General features: G+C 43.1%; 1 protein-coding gene and 1 long non-coding RNA gene across 3 annotated transcripts in view; one reads left to right on the top strand and one right to left on the bottom strand.

The window, feature by feature from the left end:
• CWF19L2 (CWF19 like cell cycle control factor 2) overlaps positions 1-8,825 on the bottom strand; it is a 143,124-nt gene extending 134,299 nt beyond the window's left edge. For both annotated transcript variants that reach the window (XM_082682755.1, XM_082682754.1), the window contains exons 1-3: positions 8,687-8,825; positions 7,060-7,170; positions 5,964-6,086 (exon numbers count right to left, since the gene is read on the bottom strand). In XM_082682755.1, the coding sequence (XP_082538881.1) occupies positions 5,964-6,086; positions 7,060-7,170; positions 8,687-8,779 (327 nt within the window). In that variant the 5' untranslated portion in view covers positions 8,780-8,825. The remainder of the gene's footprint in view (positions 1-5,963; positions 6,087-7,059; positions 7,171-8,686) is intronic.
• Positions 8,826-8,908: 83 nt separating this feature from the next.
• On the top strand, positions 8,909-10,094 carry LOC309840532. Its single transcript, XR_014298651.1, has 2 exons — positions 8,909-9,794; positions 10,023-10,094. It is a non-coding gene; the product is annotated as an uncharacterized lncRNA (long non-coding RNA).
• Positions 10,095-23,266: the final 13,172 nt, after the last annotated feature.

Below are 23,266 nucleotides of genomic sequence, written 5' to 3' on the forward strand. Positions count from 1 at the left end.
GACAAAAAATTCACCAATTTAGATGAAATAAGAAAATCCCTTGCAAACTTAACTTGCCAACACTAATTCAAGAATAAACAGAAAATACTTAATATAGATACTAAATAAATTAAATTTGGGATTTAAAAACCACCCCATAAGGGCACCTGGGTGGCTCAGTCATTAAGCATCTGCCTTCGGCTCAGGTCATGATCCCAGGGTCCTGCAATGGAGCCCTGCAGTGGGCTCCCTGCTCTGCGAGAATCCTGCTTCTCCCTCTCCCACTCCCCCTGCTTGTGTTCTCTCTCTGGCTGTTTCTCTCTGTCAAATAAATAAAATATTTTAAAAAAATTTTAGAAATAAATAAATTTTTAAAAGCACCCCATAAAGAAAACTCCATGCACAAAGAGGTTCATTGGTATATTTTAGCAAAGATTTAAGGAAAAAAAATCTTCACCAATTTTGCATAAACCCTTCTAGAAAACAGAAGAGGAATTAATTTTAACTCATATACAAGGCCAACAGTATCCTTATACCAAAACCCAATAGTTCTCAACAAATTGTTGGCAAATATAACAGGGGGGGGATATATAGATATAGATATAGAAATATAGATATACAGATAACATGATATATATGATACCACACACAGCATATTCACCACATACCATAAATAAACAACAATGTCCAAACGAAGTTTACCCAGGACAGCAAGGTGGTATACCACTCAAAAACCAAAATGTAAAAAATTATTAAATAAGTTAGGGGCACCTGGGTGGCTCAGTGGGTTAAAGCCTCTGTCTTCGGCCTGGGTCATGATCTCAGGGTCCTGGGATCGAGCCCCACATCAGGCTCTCTGCTCAGCAGGGAGCCTGCTTCCCCCACTTTTCTCTGCCTGCCTCTCTGCCCACTTGTGATCTCTGTCAAATACATAAATAAAAATAGATCTTTTAAAAAATTATTAAATAAGTTAAATTTTTTAAAAACCCAACCCATGTAATTCTCTGTGTTAACTGAGTAAAGGAGAACAATCAATGCTCCTATTAATAAACACAGAAAAAGCACTTAACACAATTCAGTGTTCATTCAAGACACCAACTCTCAGAAAAACAAAAACTGAAGATAATTTCCTCACTCTGAAAAGGGCATACAAGAAAAACCCACAGGGAACATGAAGCTTAAAAGTGACAGATAAATGCTTTCCACCTAAGATAAGAAATGGAGCAAGGGTAACCACTCTTACCACTTGATTCAATATAATACTGAAATCCTAACTAGTGAAATAAAACAATAATAACAAATGAAATAAAAGGAACAGAGATTGGGGGGAAAGTATCATTTATACATGCCATAAAAAAGTACTAAGAAATCAACAAAAAGGGGGCGCCTGGATGGCTCAGTCAGTTAAGCATCTGACTCTTGATTTTGGCTCAGATCATGATAATCTCAGGGTTGTGGGATCAAGCCCAATGTGGAGCCTGCTTAAGAGTCTCTCTTCCTCCCCCATCTCATCCCCCTCCCTCAAGAAATCAACAACAACAACAAAAAGCTACTAACACTAGTACTTAAATTTAGCAAGGTGAAAGATACAAAGAAAACAGAGGTTTCTCCACTATCCAAAAGCAGAGTATTCCTATGAAACCTTGTGTAAACCAAAATGGCATAAAATAAAGAAGCCATTACTGTTTCATAAAACTGAAATCATGTTCAGATTTCTTTTGGTTATCAAAAACAGGTAACAACTTGAACTTTCATAAGCAAAGTGGCATAAAACAAGCTTGCGGAGAGGAAAAACCTATACACAAAAACCAACCGTAAATGTATACACTCATCGCAGATACACGGAAACTGCCATTTATTTTTCAAAGATTTCACTTACAGTAGCAACTCAAGAAAATAAAATAGAAAAAAATGTAACAGGGGCGCCTGGGTGGCTCAGTGGGTTAAAGCCTCTGCCTTCGCTCAGGTCATGATCGCAGGGTCCTAGGATCGAACCCCGCATCGGGCTCTCTGCTCAGGAGCCTGCTTCCCCCTCTCTCTGTCTCTGCCTGCCTCTCTGCCCACTTGTGATCTGTCTGTCAAACATAAATTAAAAAATATATTTATATATAACAAAAGATATGGACAACATCTCCACTGAAAACTCCAAAACAATATGGGAGAAGCTGAAGAAGACTTCAATAGATGGAGAAGTATACGACATGCATGATGGGTGCGAAGCCTGGCTATTTTAAGGTATTATATTAATTCTCCCAAAATTGATCTGTTGATGCAGAACAATTCCAGGAGACATTTTTACTTAAAGTAATGGGCTAATTCTAAAATTTATTTTTAAAATACAAAGAACTTAAGAGTAACCAAAATAATTTTCAAAAAACAAATTTACACTACCTATTCCAAGACTTAACCTTAAACTAAGTAATTAAGAAAGTGTGTTTACTGGCCAAGGAGAGATGTGTAGCTCAACGGGATAGAATACAGAGTCTAGATATTAACTCAAAAATAACTGCTCAAGGGCACCTGGGTGGCTCAGTGGGTTAAAGCCTCTGCCTTCGGCTCAGGTCATGATCTCGGGCTCCTGGGATTGAACCCCACATCCGGCTCTCTATTCAGCAGGGAGCCTGCTTCCTCCCTTCTCTCTCTCTGTCTGCCTCTCTGCCTATTTGTGATCTCTGTCTGTCAAATAAATAAATAAAATCTTTTTTAAAAAATAAATAAATAACTGCTCAAGGGCACCTGGGTGGCTCAGTAGGTTAGGCTTCTGCCTTCAGCTCAGGTCATAATCCCAGGGTCGTGGGATCGAGCCCCGCGTCTGCTCTCTGCTCGGCAGGGAGCCTGCTTCCCTTCCTCTCTCTGCCTGCCTCTCTGCCTACTTGTGATCTCTGTCTGTCAAATAAATAAATAAAATCTAAAAAAAACCAAATAAACAAAAAATAAATAATAACTGCTCAGTTAATTCTCAACAAAGGAGCCCAAGTAATTCAACAGATAAAGGTCTATCATTTCACCAAACAATACTGGAACAACTAGAAATCCATATAGAAATAAATTAACTTAGACAATTAATACACATACCATAAACAAAAATTAAGTCAAAATGGCTCACTGATAAGCAAAAAATCTAAACATCACATGAGATTACTATACACGGAGTAGGATGGCTGAAAAGCACACAGACTGACAAGATCAAGGAGCAGCAAGGACAGGGAATAACTAGAACTCTCACACACAGCTGGCAGGATTATAAAACAGTCCAACTGCTTCAGAAAATAATGGCATTTTCCCAACAGAAATAAAAACGTGTCCACAAAAAAACTTGTACACATTCATAGTACTGTTATTCGTAACAGCCCCAAACTAAAACAACCCAAACGACTTTCTCTTTTTTTTAAGATTTTTTAAATTTATTTATTTGAGAGAGAGACAGTGAGAGAGAGCATGAGTAAGGAGAAGGACAGAGAGAGAAGCAGACTCCCCGTGGAGCTGGGAGCCTGATGCGGGACTCGATCCCGGGACTCCAGGATCATGACCTGAGCCGAAGGCAGTCGTCCAACCAACTGAGCCACCCAGGTGTCCCCCCAAATGACTTCAAAATGTAAACAGGTAAGTGGGGCATCTGGGTGGCTCAGTGGGTTAAGTGTCTGCTTTTGGCTCAGGTCATGATCCCAGGGTCCTAGGTTCAAGCCCCGCATCAGGCTCTCTGCTCAGCGGGAGCCTGCTTCTCCCTCCCGTCTGCCTGCTTGTTCTCTCTCTCTCTCTGTATGTGTGTCAAATAAATAAATGAAATCTTTAAAAAGAAAAAAAAGACATACATACAGATAACCCTTGAACAACAAGGTGGTTAAGGGTGCTGACTGCCCATACAGTCAAAAATCCACATATAACTTTGGATGTCCCAAAAAACTTTACTCGTAGCCTACAAGTTGACCAGACAACTCACTAATAACATTAACAAGATAAACATGTATTTTGTATGTTGTATGTATTATACACTGTATTCTTACAATAAAGTAAGCTAGAGAAAAGAAAATGTTAAGAAAATCATTAGGAAGAGAAAATACATTTACAGTACTATACTGTATTTATCTAAAATCCATCTGATTGGGGGGCCTGGGTGGCTCAATGGGTTAAGCCTCTGCCTTCGGCTCAGGTCATGATCTCAGGGTCCTGGGATCGAGCTCCACATCGGGCTCTCTGCTTAGCAGGGAACCTGCTTCCCCTTCTCTCTCCGCCTGCTTCTCTGCCTACCTGTGATCTCTCTCTCTCTATCAAATAAATAAATAGTAAAATAAAATCCATGTGCTTATAAGCGGATCCATTAAGTTCAAACCCATGCCATTCCAAGGTCAACTGTATTTCCAGGAAAGAACAAAAAAACGTAACAGGTCACTGTCTCTAAGAAGGGAAAGCAAGGACCCTTAATCAAATTACATAATTTACTCAGCCTAGCATATCTGTCCCCACGGGACCGAGATTCTTAACCCGTGATCTCTGCCTAAACTCTAGGGAGTTTTCTAAATTCCACTGAAATGAACAACTTTGAATATAAATTTCTTTTTGGAAAAAGGGTAGTTTTTTCAGGATCTCAATGGGATCAGGAACTCAATATACAATTGTGGAAACAGTGCCTCCGCCTCTTTTATATTTTAAGATTTTCTAAGTGACTTTCTCCTGAATTACACTTAATTTTTTTTCTATATAACTTAAATATTCCTACCATTACAAAAATATGCTGGCTACTTGACAAAACTATCCAGCTGTATTCTTGCTATGAATTCATAAACTGCATTCTCATATAAGAGAGGCTTTATTGAGCCATTTATCATCTTGGTGTACTGCCAAAAACTCAGTTCCTAGAAGTACAAGAGGACCAGACTTCGGAATCTGGTGATTCAACGACACATATAACCTTCTGAAGAACATACCTAGGAGACCAACTATCCCTCAACATCTCTAGCTCACCACTCTCTAACCACAGTGTACCTCTTTTTTTTTTTTTTCCAAGATTTATATAAGAGAAAGGGAGAGCACGCAAGCAAGAAGAGGGGAAGAGGGATAGAATCTTGAGCAAACTCTATGCCCAGCATGGAGCCTGTGGGCTCTATCTCATGATCCTGATATCATGATCTGAGCCGAAATCAAGAGTCAGAGGCTTAACCAACTGATCCACCCAGGCGCCCAAACCATGTACGTCTTTCTTCCGGAAAATCAGTGTGAAAGGTTTACCCTTCCTCCATGAGTCCTTTTATCCCTGAACTGGCTAGAGACACAGCCGAGACACATGCTCTTCCTGTTGACCCCAGAGATAAATATATAAACATGTTCTATTTTAAAGACTAAATGTTAATTTCTATTAAAAAATAAGAGTAATAAACTCTCAAATGCCCTTTTTTTTTTTTGAAGATTTTATATATTTACTTGTCAGAGAGAGAGAGAGAAAGAGCACAAGCAGGCAGAGCAGACAGAGGGAGAAGTAGGTTCCCTGCTGAGCAAGGAGCCTGATGTGGGACTCGATCCCAGGACCCTGGGATCATGACCTGAGCCGAAGGCAGATGCCCAACCGACAGAGCCAGCCAGGCATCCTTGACTCATAAATATCTTAAAACCCTCTTATTTTTACAGTACTATTTTTCCTTGCATTCTTCCAATTTTCCAACTACTTCTACTTGATGGCCTTTACTTTCATCTGGTTCCTCAGTATTGGGTGTTCCTCTTTCTTTGTAACTTCCCTGGACAATCCACTGGCACAGAGCTTCACCAAGCAATGACTGCTACATCATTATTCCCATCCTCCTATTTTTCTCTGTAACCAATAATCCATATTTCCAGTATTTCCTGGACACCTCCCAGAAGCTGTTTCCCAGGCATTTTCATAACCTAACTAGTAATACTTTTTTAAATTCTCATATATTTTTACATTTCCATACATTATTCCTTTAAATATAATTTTCCCAAGTAGCTGCTGTGGTTTAACACATACTTACTGATGAACTATCTGTTGACTCATTGCTTTTTTCATACTTCTGTTTCTTACTCTTTTTTTTCTTCTCTTTCTTTACTTTTTTTGAGTGTTTGTCTTTTTTCTTCTTTTTCTTAACAGAGTGTTCCTATAAATAATCATTTTAAAGAAGTAAGAAAGGAATTGGTTTTATCTTACATTAAAACAAATATTTTGAGGAAAATAAATCTGCATTCCAAAAACTACATTTTCATGAAATGAGACAATACACATGACAAAATAAAATCTTCTAAGAAACTTTAACACAGGGGCGCCTGGGTGGCTCAGTGGGTTGAGCCTCTGCCTTCGGCTCAGGTCATGATCTCAGGGTCCTGGGATCGAGCCCCGCATCGGGCTCTCTTCTCGGCGGAGAGCCTGCTTCCTCCTCTCTCTCTGCTTGCCTCTCTGCCTACTTGTGATCTCTCTCTCTCTGTCAATAAATAAAATATTAAAAAAAAAAAAAAGAAACTTTAACACAATTCTGTAATATATGCACTGCTAATAAATCGTATAGCTGAGGTATCTTTTCAGAAAAACATGAGGGAAGTTTTAGTCTTTATTTGCAGATTCATCTGACAGACAGATATAATCAAACAAATACATTTCTACCTAAACGTATGCACACACACACATACATAAACATATATCCTCTGTGGCCACAACAGAATTTATAAAAGATTATTAGGCCATATAAAATATAACAAGACAACATAAATTAAAATTATGGAAATGGAAAATAAGAATTCAAACAGAAAACCATGACATTAAACTTTAAAATGCATAGTTTTTTAGAACCATAAGCTTGATACAAGTGGGCCAGAAATTTGCTAATCTACCAGTCAACTCATGTAACAAAATCTGTCCAATGTTATAATGTCCAAAATATTAAAAATATATTATTTCTGAAAAAATATATATATATATTATTTCTGTCAGAGACATAAAATCAGTCAGTAATGCCACTATGTGATAGTCATTCTGTAACTTTTGAAAATACTAATAAAGTTGCTATTCCAATATTAACTTGAATAAATACAAAAAAAGACAGATCTGTTACATCAAGTAAACCTGTTAGTATTCACCTGGGAGAACTGTTCAATTCGCTCATTCACATCAGGTAGCATCCATGTATCCTCACCCCGAAGTCGTTTAAGTTCTTTACGCCTTTCTTCCTTTTCAAAATTGGCTTTAGCCTGAAACAATGAAAAATAAAAAATTAACAACTTACCAATTGCTTTTCATGAGAAATAAAAAAAAATAAAACAAAACCATTTTCCACTTTCATATAAGGTCTCATCAGTCACTGTCTGTCCCTTGCCAGGAATTTTCTTCCATAAACAAAATAAAACTCTCCTTCCATATTACCAATCACATCACCAATCTCTAGTGAATCAAGGATAGAATTCTGGGACCTATAGCAGATCCCCCTCCCCCGCAAGCTCCCTACCTTAAATAGGACATGAATCTCCTTCCTTCACCATCGGACTGCTACTGCCTGAGACTTCTGGAACTGTCAAGAGATTGACCATGCCTTCAATCTGCAATGCCCATATCCTTCTATCCAGCCCCAAAATGCTTCAGGAAGAATTATCTTTCTAAAGCCAAATGATCATATTGCTAATTTATATTCACCTTTCAACAAAAGTAAAATAAAAAGAGTTTTTCCCAGGAGGTTGCTTCTGCCTTTTCATTCCCTCTCCAAATTCCAAAGCTGGTTTTGGTCCTTACCAAACTCTATGCATATCTCCACTATAAAATTTACTTTCACTTACAAATCTGACTCACTCCAAAAACTACCTAAAATAACAAAAAGGCAAGAATGAAGAATATTTATTATGAGTATAGGTTAAATTTGCTGAAATCACAGGACAATACCAATCTTTCATCTGTCCAATACGAACTGCCCTCTCTTCACCTTAAAATCTGGGTATAGTCATTATACACACACACCCCCACCAGCTCCTTTTCTTCTGCATTTATTTAACTCTTCCGTCTTAAAACCAATAAAAACAAAAACCTTCACGTGTACCCTATGTTTATCTCAAGCTACAAATTTTCCCCTTGATTGCCACACTTGCTACATCTTGTCAGATAATACAGTTCACTTCCGCCATTCTTTATAAGTTGCCTCTATACATCTCAATCTTGGTGAGAAATACCACGTTTCTTAACCTTTTTCGAGGGGCTACATTTTCTGAGTCTCTTCCGTCAACCCTTGTACGGATCAATAACCCTGGATTCGATATCAATAAAGACAAGAGACGGAAACGGTCGAACAATCTATTCCAATGTGCCTCACGTGTGTTTCTGAAAACGGAAACGTTTATTTCAGATGCAGAAGGGAGGACTGAGGCTGTCAAATGCGCTGGCAGAGTCGCGTTAGTGGCGGAGGCTCTCAGAAGTGCGCAGCCCAGATGATCAAATAATGGAAATACCAAAAAGGGGAAACTTAAAAAGTTAGGAAACTCGATAAAGAAACAGGACATCCTAAAAAGAGAATGTGCAGCTGGAGACTGCCAACGCATCTGGGGAGACAGGAAATAACCACGAGTTTTCGGGCATTCCAAAGGGAGCCCCTGCCCTCACTCAGATAAGGTGAGACACTGAGGTGGCGAGAAGAGAGGGGGTGAAGGAGAGCCAGAGGCCTGGCCCCAGGAACCGTCCACTCCCACGATTCTAAATGACTCCAAAGCCCCAGAACGGAGATACCTGGCGCAACACTTCGGCCCTAGCAATCCTGGTCTGTTCTTTACGTTCTTCGATACTCCTTGCACTTTCAAATCTACCACTAGCAGCCGCCATCCTTGTTGTCGTAAAACTAGGACGCCGGCACAAAAGTCTCAGTTTACGACTGTCGTAATTTAATAAACAAAACAGGACTTCCGCCTGGAGGGGGTAGGAGGGGCGCTGCTCCACCTACGGAGCATGCGCGAGTGTGAGAGCCACTTAAAGTTGGCGGCGATGACGCAAACTTCAGGGTTCTGATGAGACCTTGCAGACTAAGTTGAGGTGCTGTGCTCCTTTCGTAAACCGGACTGTCCCGCCGCAGGAGTAGCGTCACTGTGCATTTATGCGCGCTTTGCACGATACCAACGGCATTCTCTTCTGTTTCCCTTCAAAATCTACAACTTCGGCGAAGTTAGGTCCCTACGTCTCGAAATTTTCCACCAAACTGCCCTTCTGAGCCAAGAAATTCCTGTGCCGGAGGGATCTCCTGAAGGTGGGAGGGAGAGACCAATTGCTCTGAAGTTCCGGTGCTTTGCTACAATTCGGGAAAACTTTCTCAAAAGACAAAGCAGCCTAAACCTATAGTAAAAGTACGCACCGTGAACTTGGGAAAATCAACCCAGGACAGCCAACATGGAGACCTATTCTAGTAAAACTACCGGATTTTAAAGGGAGAAAAGTACCTGGAGCATACAGGCAAAAAGATCGATTCAGTTGTTGCTGTTGTTCTTGTTTAATTTTTGTTGTTTAAATTTGCTTTTTAGTAAATTTAATAAATGTGGCATCAGTAATCCTACATGGAGATTCATCTCCAAAAGATCAGTTACTGAAGACAAAAATAAGTTTTATCCAGTATGGCTTAAAATATGCAGTGGGTTTTTTTTTGTTTTGTTTCTTAAAGGTTTTATTTATTTATTTGATAGATCACAAGTAGACAGGGAGGCAGGCAGACAGAGATGGGGGAAGCAGGGTCCCTGCTGAGCAGAGAGCCCGATGCGATGTGGAGCTGGATCCCAGGACCCTGAGATCATCACCTGAGCCGAAGGCAGAGGCTTTAACCCACTGAGCCACCCAGGTTCCCCAATATGCAGTGTTTTTTTTTTTTGTTTTTTTTTTTTTTTTTTTTAAGATTTTATTTATTTATTTGACAGAGAGAAATCACAAGTAGATGGAGAGGCAGGCAGAGAGAGAGAGAGAGAGGGAAGCAGGCTCCCTGCTGAGCAGAGAGCCCGATGCGGGACTCGATCCCAGGACCCTGAGATCATGACCTGAGCCGAAGGCAGCGGCTTAACCCACTGAGCCACCCAGGCGCCCGCAGTGTTTTTAAGTCGTTTTCACCTATTAATTGTTCATATATTCCATTAAATAAAAGTTTCATTTATAAACTAAATGAGTTTATGTTGTATGTGTGTGTTATGTAAAAATTGAATGAATGAAGATGGATTCAGTTGTAAGAGAAAGGACATCAAATTGGCATTGGACTTAGGTCATCTTTGTCTTCCAATTCCTCTGCTTTTCATTCCCTTCCTGTACAATTTAGCCCGAAGTCATCTGTTGGGTGCAAGCAAGCTGTGCATGTGTGCAGGGGCAGTGGGGACAAGTGCTCTGAGCACAAAGGGTTGAGAAGGGGGCTCCCGCAGCAGAGGAGCAGCTGGAACCGTAGCATCAGGGCCCAAGAACAGCGGACTGTGCATCCGTGGGGGAGGGAGCCTGAGTGGGAGAACCTAGCACAGGGTGAGGAGAACATCCATGCCAGGAGGGAGCTGTGAGGGCAGCAGATGCTGGTTACATCCTGGATGATTGCACAGAGAAGTTAATATACTAGGCTGATAAACTTTTTGAAGAATGGAGTTTCAAACATGGAAATGAAGCAAACTCGAATGAACCCGGTGGTGTTGAATGGGAATTGGAGGTAAGAACTCATGTCTTCAATATACACAAGTAGATACGGAAATACAGATATTTCTGTTTATCTGTATCTGCATCTTTGTATCTATATAATCCATCTCCCTAGCTCTGTCCATTAAGAGGACCTGGGAATAGCAACGCTCTGGTGTTAATGACTGTATCTAGTGCCCAGATGCTGGCTTTGACAATTTTGAGCTTTACCTGAGCCCTGTGCTCCTGAAAACAGTTGTTTTAGGGGCAGGGATAGGAATACACCCAACCTTTTGTGTTCCAGGAAATGGCTTACTGTAAAGAACCACCCTTCCCAAGTGATTCAGATAAGACTTGTTCCTCCTTATTTACTCTAACAAGGCCTTCTAAATACGCATCTCCAACCCCTCAAAGGCCAATAAAATGTTCCCTTACTTTATTCTGCATATATTTCACATGTTCAGTTGGGTGCCTCAACATAAGAAGACATAAGCTAGGGAAGAGCAATGACTCGTGGGTCCCACCTGAATTCCCGCTAAAATACACAGCCACACAGGGACAAAGTACATAGATACACACATTGATAGAGACAACAGAGGACTGAGATCTTCGTTTTACCCTCATCTAGGAAATAAATGAGTTTATGTATTTAAATTGATTATGGTTCTTAATTATTTGCTTAAAGTATTGATTTATTATGTATCTATCATTCTAATTTTACTTATTTTAAAAGTTTAGTTTACTTTTATCTTATTTAGAAGGTAAGTATTTATGTTTTGTCTTCTATTACATTGTTGCCTTTCAACAGTTGCAATAACAAAACAGGGGCATGTCTAATTGGAAAGAAACATGGGGGCCCCTGGGTGGCTCAGTAGTTAACCATTTGTCTTCAGCTCAGGTCACGATCAAAGGGTTCTGGGATCAAGCCCGCATTTGGCTCCCTGCTTGGGGGGAAACCTGCTTCTCCCTCTCTCACACTCCCTGCTTGTTTTCCCTTTCTTGCTTGGTCTCTCTGCCAAATAAGCAAATAAAATCTTTAAAAAAGGAAGGGAGGGAGGGAGGGAGGGAGGGAGGGAGGACAGGCTGTAAAGTGTTACACTTGGAGGAGTGGTGTGGTTTGTGGGTTTCCATGGACACGGAAGATCTCTAATCGCCTGCCAATATTTGATGTTTTTATTTTGCCTCAGTTATCCTGTTTTAACTTCCTAACCGTCCTCTGATTCATCAGAGAAGACTGATGAAAATTACAGATTTGTGACTTTACAGCAACAAGATCCCAAGAGTACTGCACTGATGCTCATTTATTCATCAAACATGCATCAAACATAGACTGTATGACAGGAACTGTAAACAGCTGAACTTAAAAAGATGAAAGCTGCTAGTCCTTTCTTCAAAAGCTTATAGTCCAGCAGGGAAGGCAAACAAGTAAACCAGAGTAAACAAGTAAGCCACAAGTAAATAAGGTCAGTGAGTAAATGACCTTGACCTCTCTTGAATAAACCAGGCACATGCCTGTCTCGGGTCATTTGCAAACACTTGTCCCTCAGCCTAGATTACGGTTTCTAAATTATGTAAATATTCATATAGCTTCAACAAGACACACTCAGAGAGGTCTTACTTAAATCACTGCTCCCTTACTCCTCTATTAGTAATCATTTTTATGAGGCTTTGGCTAACCTTTAGTTTCGTTTTAAAACTATAGGCACAAATGAAGCATACCAGATATTACGTGCCTTGTGATGTGATATAATAGGAAATACACTGCTGACAAGGCATTTTTGCCCCCCCAAAAAAGCCCATGAATTCAATCCAACCTCTAGATATAACTAGTTTATTGAAAACACAGGAGCTAGAGAAACAAATGAAGTGACATTCTACGGAAGTGATCCAACAAATCCAATATTTTACTACATCCTTGAGATCTCTTCCTGATTCCTTTGTACAGCTGTGCAGCGTCCTATCACAGGAATTTATTCATTTATCTATGGCCTGTTTTCCCCCACCCAAAATAAGTGCTCTTAGAGCAGGGATTTTACTAAGACGATGCCAGCCATCAATACACGTTTGTGGAGCTGTCTGATTTGACTGGCTGGATCCAGGAGGCTGTGCCCCTCGCAGCTGGTACATCTCAGGTCAGGGTAGCCAGCCAAGGCAGAGCCAATGCAAGGGCTCTCTGCACCTCGTCACCCTGTCCCATCGGTATCCAAGGAGTCTGCCACCAAACATCCTCTTGTGGTCCCGGGGTGGTTTACTCAGTGACCTCGAAACTGGCAGTCAGAAGGGCTTTGAAAGGTCATTTTATAGTGGAGAAAAAAAACAGGGCCAGGGCCCACCACTCTGGAAGGTTATGCAGCCCCATGAGGCCTGGCCGGGCCAGATCCTCCCATTCCTCGCTGAACACAGCCAATGCTCAATGGAAGATGGCATGTTGAAATCTGGTGTCTGCATTTGTGACAGACATGTGCAGGGCTCGAGACCTGCATGGCTCCCACCCTTCTCTCCCTCCACACCTCCCAGCCCCCCTGCCATAGTCACTGGAGCCTCATTTCTGGGCCCCTTCCCGCAGATAGCCTTTGCACTTGCTTGTCGTCAATGTCTCAGATCAAATGTCCCTTCCTTGAGGACGCCTTCCCTGACCACACAATCTCCTTTCCCATCCGGACACTACTCCCCAATTACTCTGCCACACCCCCCTCTATTGTACATTCCTGCACTCACTTCCTCCTCGCACAACTGTCCTGACTGGTTTGGTTTGGGGGTTATTTTGTCTTTGTTTTTGCCAACCTGTTTGTCTCCTACTGTATCCCCAGCATCTAGCAAAGAGTCTGTCACACGGCAGCTCAACGGATTCAGTGAATAGAGGAATTTATCTAAAGAAATGTATTAATCCACTTGTGGTGTTAAAACACTCTTCGCAAACTTCATCCGTTTGGAATTCATACTAATGCTTGAAGGACATCAAAAGTTATCAGTTCATACAGACTCTCTCAAAAACATTTTTCTACAAACTGGCTGACCTGCTCCATAAAGAGAACTTGTTGGAAAATGCTTAACCTGTCTCTATGGGGGTGGTTTCTGTATAGAGGTTACATTCTATCACCCATGGGTAAGGCAGGCACAGTCAAAACTATCCTCGGAAAATCCTTCAAATCGCCCATCAAACACAGACAGCTCGTCTAAAGACAGCAGTAATATACATGCGTTCGTGCGTAACGGGTACAGCGACCTATGATTTCACCAGAGCCCTGTAGGTCTTGAAGACTGAAACTTACCCTGTAAGAAGGATGACCATATGTCCCAGTTTTCATGGTGAAGCTACGAATAGCTTTTTCCTTTTGGAAGTGTCCCAGTTTGGATGATATATGATACGGCCTCTCGTCTGTGAAGATCTTAATTCTTTTTCAACACAAGCCTGCCTATCTTCAGATGAAGGTAGGTTCGAAGAGTCTTTTCGAACAATGTGTCGAAGTCTTAAATCTCCCTGTCTTCCAGCCACAACTGTAATAATTTAGTGGCGTTAGCTGCCTGTTGCATGCTCAGGTTCTAATGCGAGTCTCCTGGGTTAAACATGAACCCTGGCCCTTAACTAGCTGTGTCAGGGGACGTTGTCTGCGTTGTGCCTTGGTTCTTCACCTGATGGGAATGATGTCGATACATACGTCAGAGAAGTTTGGTGAGAATTAAACGAGTTAAAACATTAAGACATAGAATACGTTCAGCCTGAGAAGAGTGCTCAGTGCATGTCAGCAATAATTGTTTAGACTTCATCATATCTTTGTCAGGTGCCACGCTAAACCATTCTTTTCCTCTCATCTTCATGGCACGGATGCTGGCTAGACGTACCACGCTCGTATTTACAAGTCCTACAGGAAACTAGGAAAACTGCTTCCCAGTGAGTCCACCATGCCAGGATTTCTCCAGAACTGGCAGATCACTCTTCCTCTTGCTGAGCCCTGGACAGATCAGCCAGCTTCTACCAGACCATGTGGACCCCAGTCAGCTTCACCTCACCTGGCCCACATTGAACAATTCTTCATTAAGAATTGATTTTGAAGGTAAGAGATGTCACCATGATGAATTCTTTCACTAGTGTCTGATGTTTTAGTAGAACTGCTGTGAAAATATTCACTCTCCCCCCGTTTGAGTGTCCTGACTGCCGTGAACATTTGCAGTCTCCCTCCTGAAAGTTTGGTTCCACCCAGTATTTCTGTTTCTGGTTTTCCTCTCTTGAGGTAAAACTGGGGCTGGATTCTAGGATGGGAACCTAGTTCTACACCTCAGCTCGGCTGAAGGGGGTTCCCTCTCCCACCAGCCTCTTTCCTGGGGCTGGACCCTCCTCTTGTTACCTCATACTATTTTGAAAGGATCTCCCAACCTGAAAGATTCCAATCCCTACCAGATGACTAAGATACGCCACCGGCTCCCCCTTGGCCCAAACCTCTTAGATATTGACCTTTGCCTACTCAGAGCAGAACTGGTTAATTCCCCTGATCTTGGTGATTTAAGACTGCTCTTTCTCCAAGGAAGTGACTCTATCTTCTGTCCCTGTTATACTTTCTCCCAGCACCTGCTACTGTTCCCATGTACTCTGCCCTCAACAGCATGGCGTGACTAGGGGTCAAGATACTGATCCCACCCATCCCAGTGGGCTCCAGACTTCCACTGTTTTGCCACATGAGGCTTTCATGAGTTCAAGACCTGGGTTGGCTGAACCTACAGTCAGCAGATTTTTAATCCTGCAAGCAACAAGGCATGGAATAACAAAATATTAATTTCTATTTCCCATGCATCAAGTTCATTGTGTTTTAAGTACCAATCAACTTTTAATTATCCATAGTAATGGGAGGGAGTAATGACATACTCCCACAGCACTGCTCTAAATAACATATGCTTTGGAAGAAAATTAGTCGCCCCAGCAGCAGATGCACTTTGCTGGTTATCCTGTGTTTGTCACTTAATGGAAATGAGTCTACTTTCCCTGAGCACGGAGCCTTATAATCATAGGAGAAGACATCACAAAAGCCTTTTCAGTGTCAGAGGCCAGTCAGTCTTGGCTTAGATATTTAGATTAGATGTTTACTGTAGGAAAATCCCATCCATCTGTGAAGAGCCAGTCATGACCTCTTTAGAGGTCACGTAACAAGAGCACATGGTGGAATTAGGGGTGGAAGGAGGGTGTAACTTGGAGTGAGGCATTGACTATGTGGACAGTTATGCTAATGAAATATGGAAGAATGACACAGGCAGAAAAGAAAGGAGAGAACACACTCAGTGACATTCTGTTGCAAGGTTGACATGTTTAGGCACTGCAGCTATTTACCTCATACTGAAAATAATTTTATTATAAAAGAGTTAATGAAGACTTTGGGAGAGGGCAAAGATCACATTTGCTGAGTGTGTGGTCCACGCCAAGAACTGGGCTAAGCAACTTATGAGCGTTAGCTCCGTGTCCTTGCAACGACCCCAGGAGGAAGGCATTTCCCAGGTGAGCCATTCAGAGAGGGGATGTTCCTCAAGAAGCCAGGATAATCTGATTTCAACATCAACACGACTCCCTGCTATTTATCTTGTACGGCCTTCCACAGTAGAAAAGGCAGCCGTGTTAAATGTAACGTTAACAGAACATCAAAGAAGAAAAAACATTTCTCGCAGTAACTGAGCCCTTTTCATCTGAGATAAAAGATGATTTGAGTGTTAAATGGCAACTAGGGGTAGAGAGTGGAGAACACATCTCTACTTCCACCTCCATTTTAGCCCAGTCTTGACTGCGGACCACAGCAGGTCACAGGTCATGGTTTATATAAGCGCCCCGCTTTGGTGGGAGTGAACTACAGCTGAGGAAAAAACCACGTGATAGAAAGGGAACAGTCTTTGGGAGCCTAGAAAAGGAAAACACTGAGAAAAGGCATCAGCCACTGTACAAGAGGAAAAAGCAGAGAAGACTCTGATGTTTCAATCATCACAGCAATGTGATCTGCCGATGTCTTGTCAATTCTTACCACGGCTGTGATATTATCCAGGCTATGGGTCCCAGGCTGTCACGTGGCACACATCCGGGGCACAACACTTCCAGGGCATTCTATAGATTCCCCACGCATCTTTCGAGGACTATCTCTGCCACCTAAGAACCTGAATTTTGACAAGGGAGTGTCTGGAAATTCAAGTGAGAACATACAACCAACTCAAGTAAGAACATATAGCGTGTTGAAGTCTAGTTTCCAGAAAGAAAAGTCTTTCATGAGACAGGAAGTAGAGGAGACTTGGTCAGTCTCTTAGAACCTCGGGTATGGAGACTCCGTCACCTGCTCCCGACCAACTCTGGCCTCCCAGGCAAAATTCAGTGTCCCGACCTGCAAGCCTGAGTCCAAAACCTAGATGGTGAGGATCACCAGCGCACCCTCCACCTCAAGTAGCAGGCCCTGTCTGGGGAGCAGCAAGTCGCCTCATTGCTCAGCATTGCAACCACTTTTGTAACTCCCCACTTGCACTAGTTTATATTAACTGAGTGCCCTGAATGAACACACGCTAGATATCTCACTACATAAACATGGCCATTCCCCAGTAGGTCTGTTATCTGAAGAGACAACTCTCCAAGGGACAGGAACCCTGCAGCCCGACACAGTCCTAGGCGGGCTAGGAGCCTCAGGTACTGTCACTTCTCCACAGCTTCTGCCTCTCTCCTCAAGCTCTAGCTTACTTCCCATCACAACTGATCTTCTTGAAGGAAATTCAAAAGGTCTGCATTGCTTTCCTTTTGCCTAATTTCTTACGGAACTATTTCCCACAGTTCCCCAAACCTGCACAATCCATTGTGTCAATGTATATCCAGAAAATACTTGGGGTGAATTTAGTAAGAATAACCATACCCATTATGAGGGATTCTGCGATTCTGCTCTGAAAACCCCATCCGACTTGTTAGGATTTAGTACCTTGAAGGGAACTTCAAGGTGCCTCTGCCCACCTGAGGTAGTTAGAGCACAGACCAAGAGCTCGTGTCAAGGCTGACAGCCAAGCGCTTTCGTACACAAGTGTCACTGCAGAAGGCAGTGTTCACCAATGTGGCGGGGAGGCAAGGCGGGGCAGAGGTGTTAAGAGGTACAAAATAGCACAGTATAGGGTAATGATGCCTTTTCATCTGGAGCACGTGGGTGACTCAATCGTTGCGCGTCTGTCTCCAGCTCAGGGATCCTGGGATCGAGCCCTGCATCGGGATCCCTCTCTACGGGGAACCTGCTTCTCCCTCTCCCTCTGCCTGCTTCTCCCTCTGCCTGTGCTCTCTCTCACGGTCAAATAAATGAATAAGATTTTTTTTAAATAAAAATAAAATAAAATACTTCCATCTGTGGATGGAACTAGAGTATTATGCCGAGTGAAGTCAGTCAGTCAGAGCAAGACAAATACCATATGATTTCACTCACATGTGAGATCTAAGAAACAAAACAGATGAACACAAGGGGGGAAAAAAGATAGAGGCAAACCAAGAACCAGACTCTGAACTCCAGAGCACACACTGACAGTGACCAGAGGGGAAGTGGGGGATGGGGGAACAGGTGATGGGGATGAAGGCGGCCACCTGTCGTGATGAGCACTGGGTGACATATGCAAGTCCTGAATCACCACATTGTAGACCTGAAACCAACATTACACTGTATGTTAACTAACTAGAACTTAAATAAAACCTTTAAAAAAATTTATTGCCCTACAGGAAACTAACCAATTTTTTTACTTGACTTAGCAAGGCTATTTCAGCTTTTCTTCTATAACGGACTATGTATTTTGGTTGTTCACACACTCCTGAAGCCAGTGATCTTGTCTTGCTGCTGGTTTTTTCATGACTGGGTTGAGCAAAACTTTGATCTGTGCTAAAAGTCATCTAGTTTGAGTATTTTGTACTGTGCTGTGTATTATACCATCTTCTCTCTAATTGCTGGTAACCCCAATCTGTAAATATAATCACCTTTAGAAGACCTGTGTTACATGAGCCAAACTGTTGCTTAAGAAGCAACATTCATGGGGCACCTGGGTGGCTCAGTGGGTTAAGCATCTGCCTTTGGCTCAGGTCGTGATCTCGGGGTCCTGGGATCGAGCCCCACATCAGGCTCTGATGTGGAGCTGGGGAGCCTGCTTTCCTCTCTCTCTCTGCCTGCCTCTCTGCCTACCTGTGATCTCTGTCTGTCAAATAAATAAATAAAATCTTTAAAAAAAAAAAAAAGAAGCAACATTCATGGGTCATAAACACACTTAGGCCTTTGACAAGGCCTGTTGGTCTCCTGAAGTTTACTGAATGGCAGAAAAAAATTACGATTAGTTACCCCCTGGTTCCTATCACCATGAGTGACATTGTCATTATTCTCCAATGCTGAGTCCAGTGGAAGCAGCCAGAGGACTTTTCAATAATTCACTGGCACAATGTCTTAACCATTTCTTTATTCTAGAACTGCAGTGTCCAACATGGTAGTCACTCACTCCACGTAGTTTTTTTTCTTTTTTAAGACTTTATTTATTTATTTGACAGACAGAAATCACAAGTAGGCAGAGAGGCAGGCAGAGAACGAGGAGGAAGCAGGATCCCTGCTGAGCAGAGAGCTGGATGCGGGACTCGATCCCAGGATCCTGGGATCATAACCTGAGCTGAAGGCAGAGGCTTTAACCCACTGAGCCACCTAGTCACCCAATCTCCACATAGTTCTTAAAATGAACTGAAATGAAATAAAACTTAAACATTCAGTTTCTCAGTTGGGCCAGTCACATTTCAAGTACTCAGTAGCCACATGTGGCTAGTGGTGGCTATTCTATTCGATGGTATAGATACAGAACATTTATATCATCACAAAAAGCTCTGTTGGACCATGCTGGGAAAGGCAATTTCAAGCTTAGGTGAAAATGTACAATAGCGCAGGACACCATAATCCCAGGACCACTTCTTTGGAGATCTGGCTTGAGGGATGAAAATATTTTATGTTTTTAACTTTGTATTTAAATTCAATAACATATAGTGTTATATTAGTTTCAGGGTTAAAATCTGGTGATTCACCAGTTGCATATGACACCCAGTGCTCATTCCATCGGGTGCCCTCCGTAACGCCCGTCACCCAGTTAGTTACCCCAACCCCACACCCTTCCCCCAAGAAACCCTCAGTTTGTTTCCTAGAGTTAAGAGTCTCTTGTGGTTTGCCTCTCTCTCTGTTTTTGTCTTATTTTTCCTTCCCTTCCCCTATGTTCACCTGTTTTCCCAACAAAAGGAGGGCAATGAAATTGTAATCCTTAGGGCTTTGTCTCTTCTACCCGCCCGAAGAAGGCAGAAGAGGGAGCAGTGGAAAGAAGGAACACAGGGTGGCACCTCACACAAGTGACACTGGATCTACCTTTCCCAAGTGCCAGGGTCTCCTTCGATCTCCGGACTTCCCTCAGGGACACCACCAAGAGCAGTTCTCTTTTGTCCTTGCTCTCCCGCATCAAAGTAGCGACTACATTTTCTTTTATAGGATTTTCACAACCTTTCCTTCCTGTTCCTGCTCCCCAAACACTGCGTTGTCTCATCATCTCATTGCCAAAGTCAATTAGGCAAAATAAAAATTTTCCATACTGTTTTAAGATTCAGGAAAACTTTTCAAATCAGTGTTTCCCTCCACTGTGATAAGTTGTTCAGTGAATACCACAAGGACACATGAAACTCTTATAAGCTCTGACTGCTCTGCTTCTTATTAAAGAAAAACTTAGTAAGTTTTTACAATTTATTAAGATTTATTTATTGGGGGAGAAGGGAGAGAGCATGCACAAGTGAGGGGAGGGGCAGAGGGAGAGAATCTCAAGCAGACAGACTCCCTGTTCACCCAGGAGCCTGATGCGGGGCTCAATCTCACACCCTGACATCATGACCTGAACCAAAACCAAGAGTCAGAGGATTAACCAGCTGAGCCATCAGACACCCGTTTTTACACTTTTTAATAAATACACTTTAAAATCATCTTTAATTTTCACATTTACAACTGTTTTCTGAAGTATAAGTATCTGAACAATGTATAAGAAACATGTGAAACAGGGGCGCCTGGGTGGCTCAGTGGTTAAGCCGCTGCCTTTGGCTCAGGTCATGATCTCAGGGTCTTGGGATTGAGTCCCGCATCGGGCTCTCTGCTCAGTGGGGAGCCTGCTTCCCTCTCTCTCTCTCTCTCTCTGCCTTGCCTCTCGGTCTGCTTGTGATCTCTCTCTGTCAAATAAATAAATAAAATCTTTAAAAAAAAAAAAAGAAGAAGAAACGTGAAACATTTAAAAGGCACAAGAGATAAAAGGTCTTTGATCTGTTGGAGGGAAGGAGGAAAAACAAAACTAGCAAACCGTCAGGTGTCTGAATGCTAGAAGAATTTTCCTTTCTTCCTGAGGGAGGAGGTTACAGATCAATTATTATAGCGAAAAGGTACCAAAGCTACCTCGACATTGGTGTCCACACGTTTCCTCTGACCTTCAATCTGGCTGTCAGGCACTACTGTGCTGTGAAGCTGCACATCTTCCTTAAAGAAAAAACTCGTTTTTCTGATCTTGCCTTTCGTTTTTTTATTTTGCCTTTCCCTCCCATCCTTCATGGATGCCTCCACTGGCCACCTCCCTAGTCTCCATGCACCCCGTTCTGCCTTCCCTCCTGCCAGCCTGGCCCAATCTCGACACATCCACCAGAATAAGCTTCCTGAACTGTTGCCTTAACTTCCTCACTTGCAGCTCAGAAAACTACTAGGACCCTTAACCAGCGAGTGAAGCCCTTTGTATTTCATATCCCAGCGTCTCTCCAGCCTCGATGCCCACTCCCCTCGCCCCCATGCAGACAACGTGGTCTAGATAACACTTCTCAATACGGACTCCCGTTAGAACCCTGAGGTGCCTGGGCCCTAGTTCCTAGAGGTCCTTCTTTAACTGGCCTGGGCGGGGGTGGCTCAGAACTCTGTGCTTCTAAAAGGCTGCCCAAGGGCTCTTGATGTGCAGAGAAGCCAAATGTGGAGTGCACATGTCTGCTTTCACCTCTCTGTAATTAGCCCATTTACACCCATGGAAATCCTTCCCCGTTCTTCGAAGTGCAGCTAAACCACCACCCCTCCCGTGAATGTCCTGCCCAGTTCCACTAGCTCAGACTTCCTCTGCATTCTTGCACCAGTCCTTCCACTCGCACAATCTCCTATGTGATAACTAATCAATTATAACTGATTTCAGGTTTGGCAGTTCACAAAGTTCTCCCACAAATCTCTCCTCTAACCTTTTTTATTTACTGTATAATGGAAGCTCTATCTTCCCCAAGGTGTGGAGGAAGAAACTCTGGCTCAGAGAGTGTGAGTTTTTCCCCCAAGCTCACAGAGTAGGTAAATGACAAAGCCACATCCTGAGACTAATGATTGGGCTGGGAATATCTGGTGGATGTGTCAGACCCCCATTACCATCACAATACACAAATGTTACTCTAGAAGACCATCAAAGCACACACACCTGAGTTCCTCGGCGACCTGGGCTCATCCACCAGCACAGGACCGGGAAACTGTACTTGCAACGGGCACCACCAGATCGTTCTCATACAGGTGTTCAGGGGTCACATTCAGAGAAAAATTGCTCTAGGTGAACACACACCATATGGAGATTGTAGAGAAAACCTCCAAAGGGCCGTATTACCCATGTAAAATGATAATTCAACAGTAATTAAGAATTAATTGAGAGAAAAGCAGTTTTTGGCCAGTAGAGATCACAGCCTTTTTGCCCAAGAGCATTTTCTCTGTAATTGTGAAAGTTTTTTCTTAAAACCACATCTGTTAGTAGACAGAAGATGGCAGAGGAGTAGCAGACTGAAATGACATCAGATCCCAGGAGTTCGGCTAGATAGGTATCACCCCATTCCGAACACCTACAAACTCACAAGGAGAGCGAAGAGGAGAGCAGCAATTCTAGGAACAGAAAATCGACCACTTTTTGGAAGGTGGGACGTGCGGAGACGTGAACCCGAAGCGACGGGAAGATAGACCGTGAGGGGAGGCGCCGGCTCCCAGCAAGCAGCGGAGCACAAAATCAGAACTTTAAGAGTCTGCTCCACAGAGGGACGGCGCTGCAGAGGCTAAGCAGGGGCTGGAGCCCTGGAGGGGACAGTGTGGTCTCAGGACCCGCGGGGCCACAGAAAGACCAGGGTGTCTTGAGTGTGGTAGAGCTGCCGGGGATCAGAGTGGGGAAGCTGGTGGCAGAGACAAAGCCGAGCTCTCAGCTCGGGCTTACCTTAAACCACAATCCGAGGCACATTCAGGCCACTGCTCTCCAAGCAGGGACCCCACAAGTGGCAGATCTGGGGTGACTCACCTTAAGGAGCACATGGCAGGAATCTGCTGGGTTTGGAGACTCCAAACGGGCTGTGCGCCAGAGATAGAAATGCTCGGTCACAGGCCGGGTGAGCTCAGAGCGCGGTGGGAGACCAGGGAGATGGGAGGAACCCACTGCTTTTCTCTGAGGAGCGGGGCAGATCTCTCGGCTCCTCCTGCCAGAGACTGGGCAGCCACCATCTTCATTCCCGTCCTCCAGAGCGGTACGGAAAGCGATCAGGGAACAAAAGCTCCCGAGCGAAAGGACTAGATTACTTAGCGCGGCCCCTGGTGAGGGCGGTGCAATTCTGCCTGCAGCGAAGACATTTAGGAATCACGTCAATAGGCCGCTCCCCCAGATCAG

This window comes from Mustela nivalis, assembly GCF_964662115.1.
Source record: "Mustela nivalis genome assembly, chromosome: 9".
In the NCBI taxonomy this organism is placed as follows: Eukaryota; Metazoa; Chordata; class Mammalia; order Carnivora; family Mustelidae; genus Mustela; species Mustela nivalis.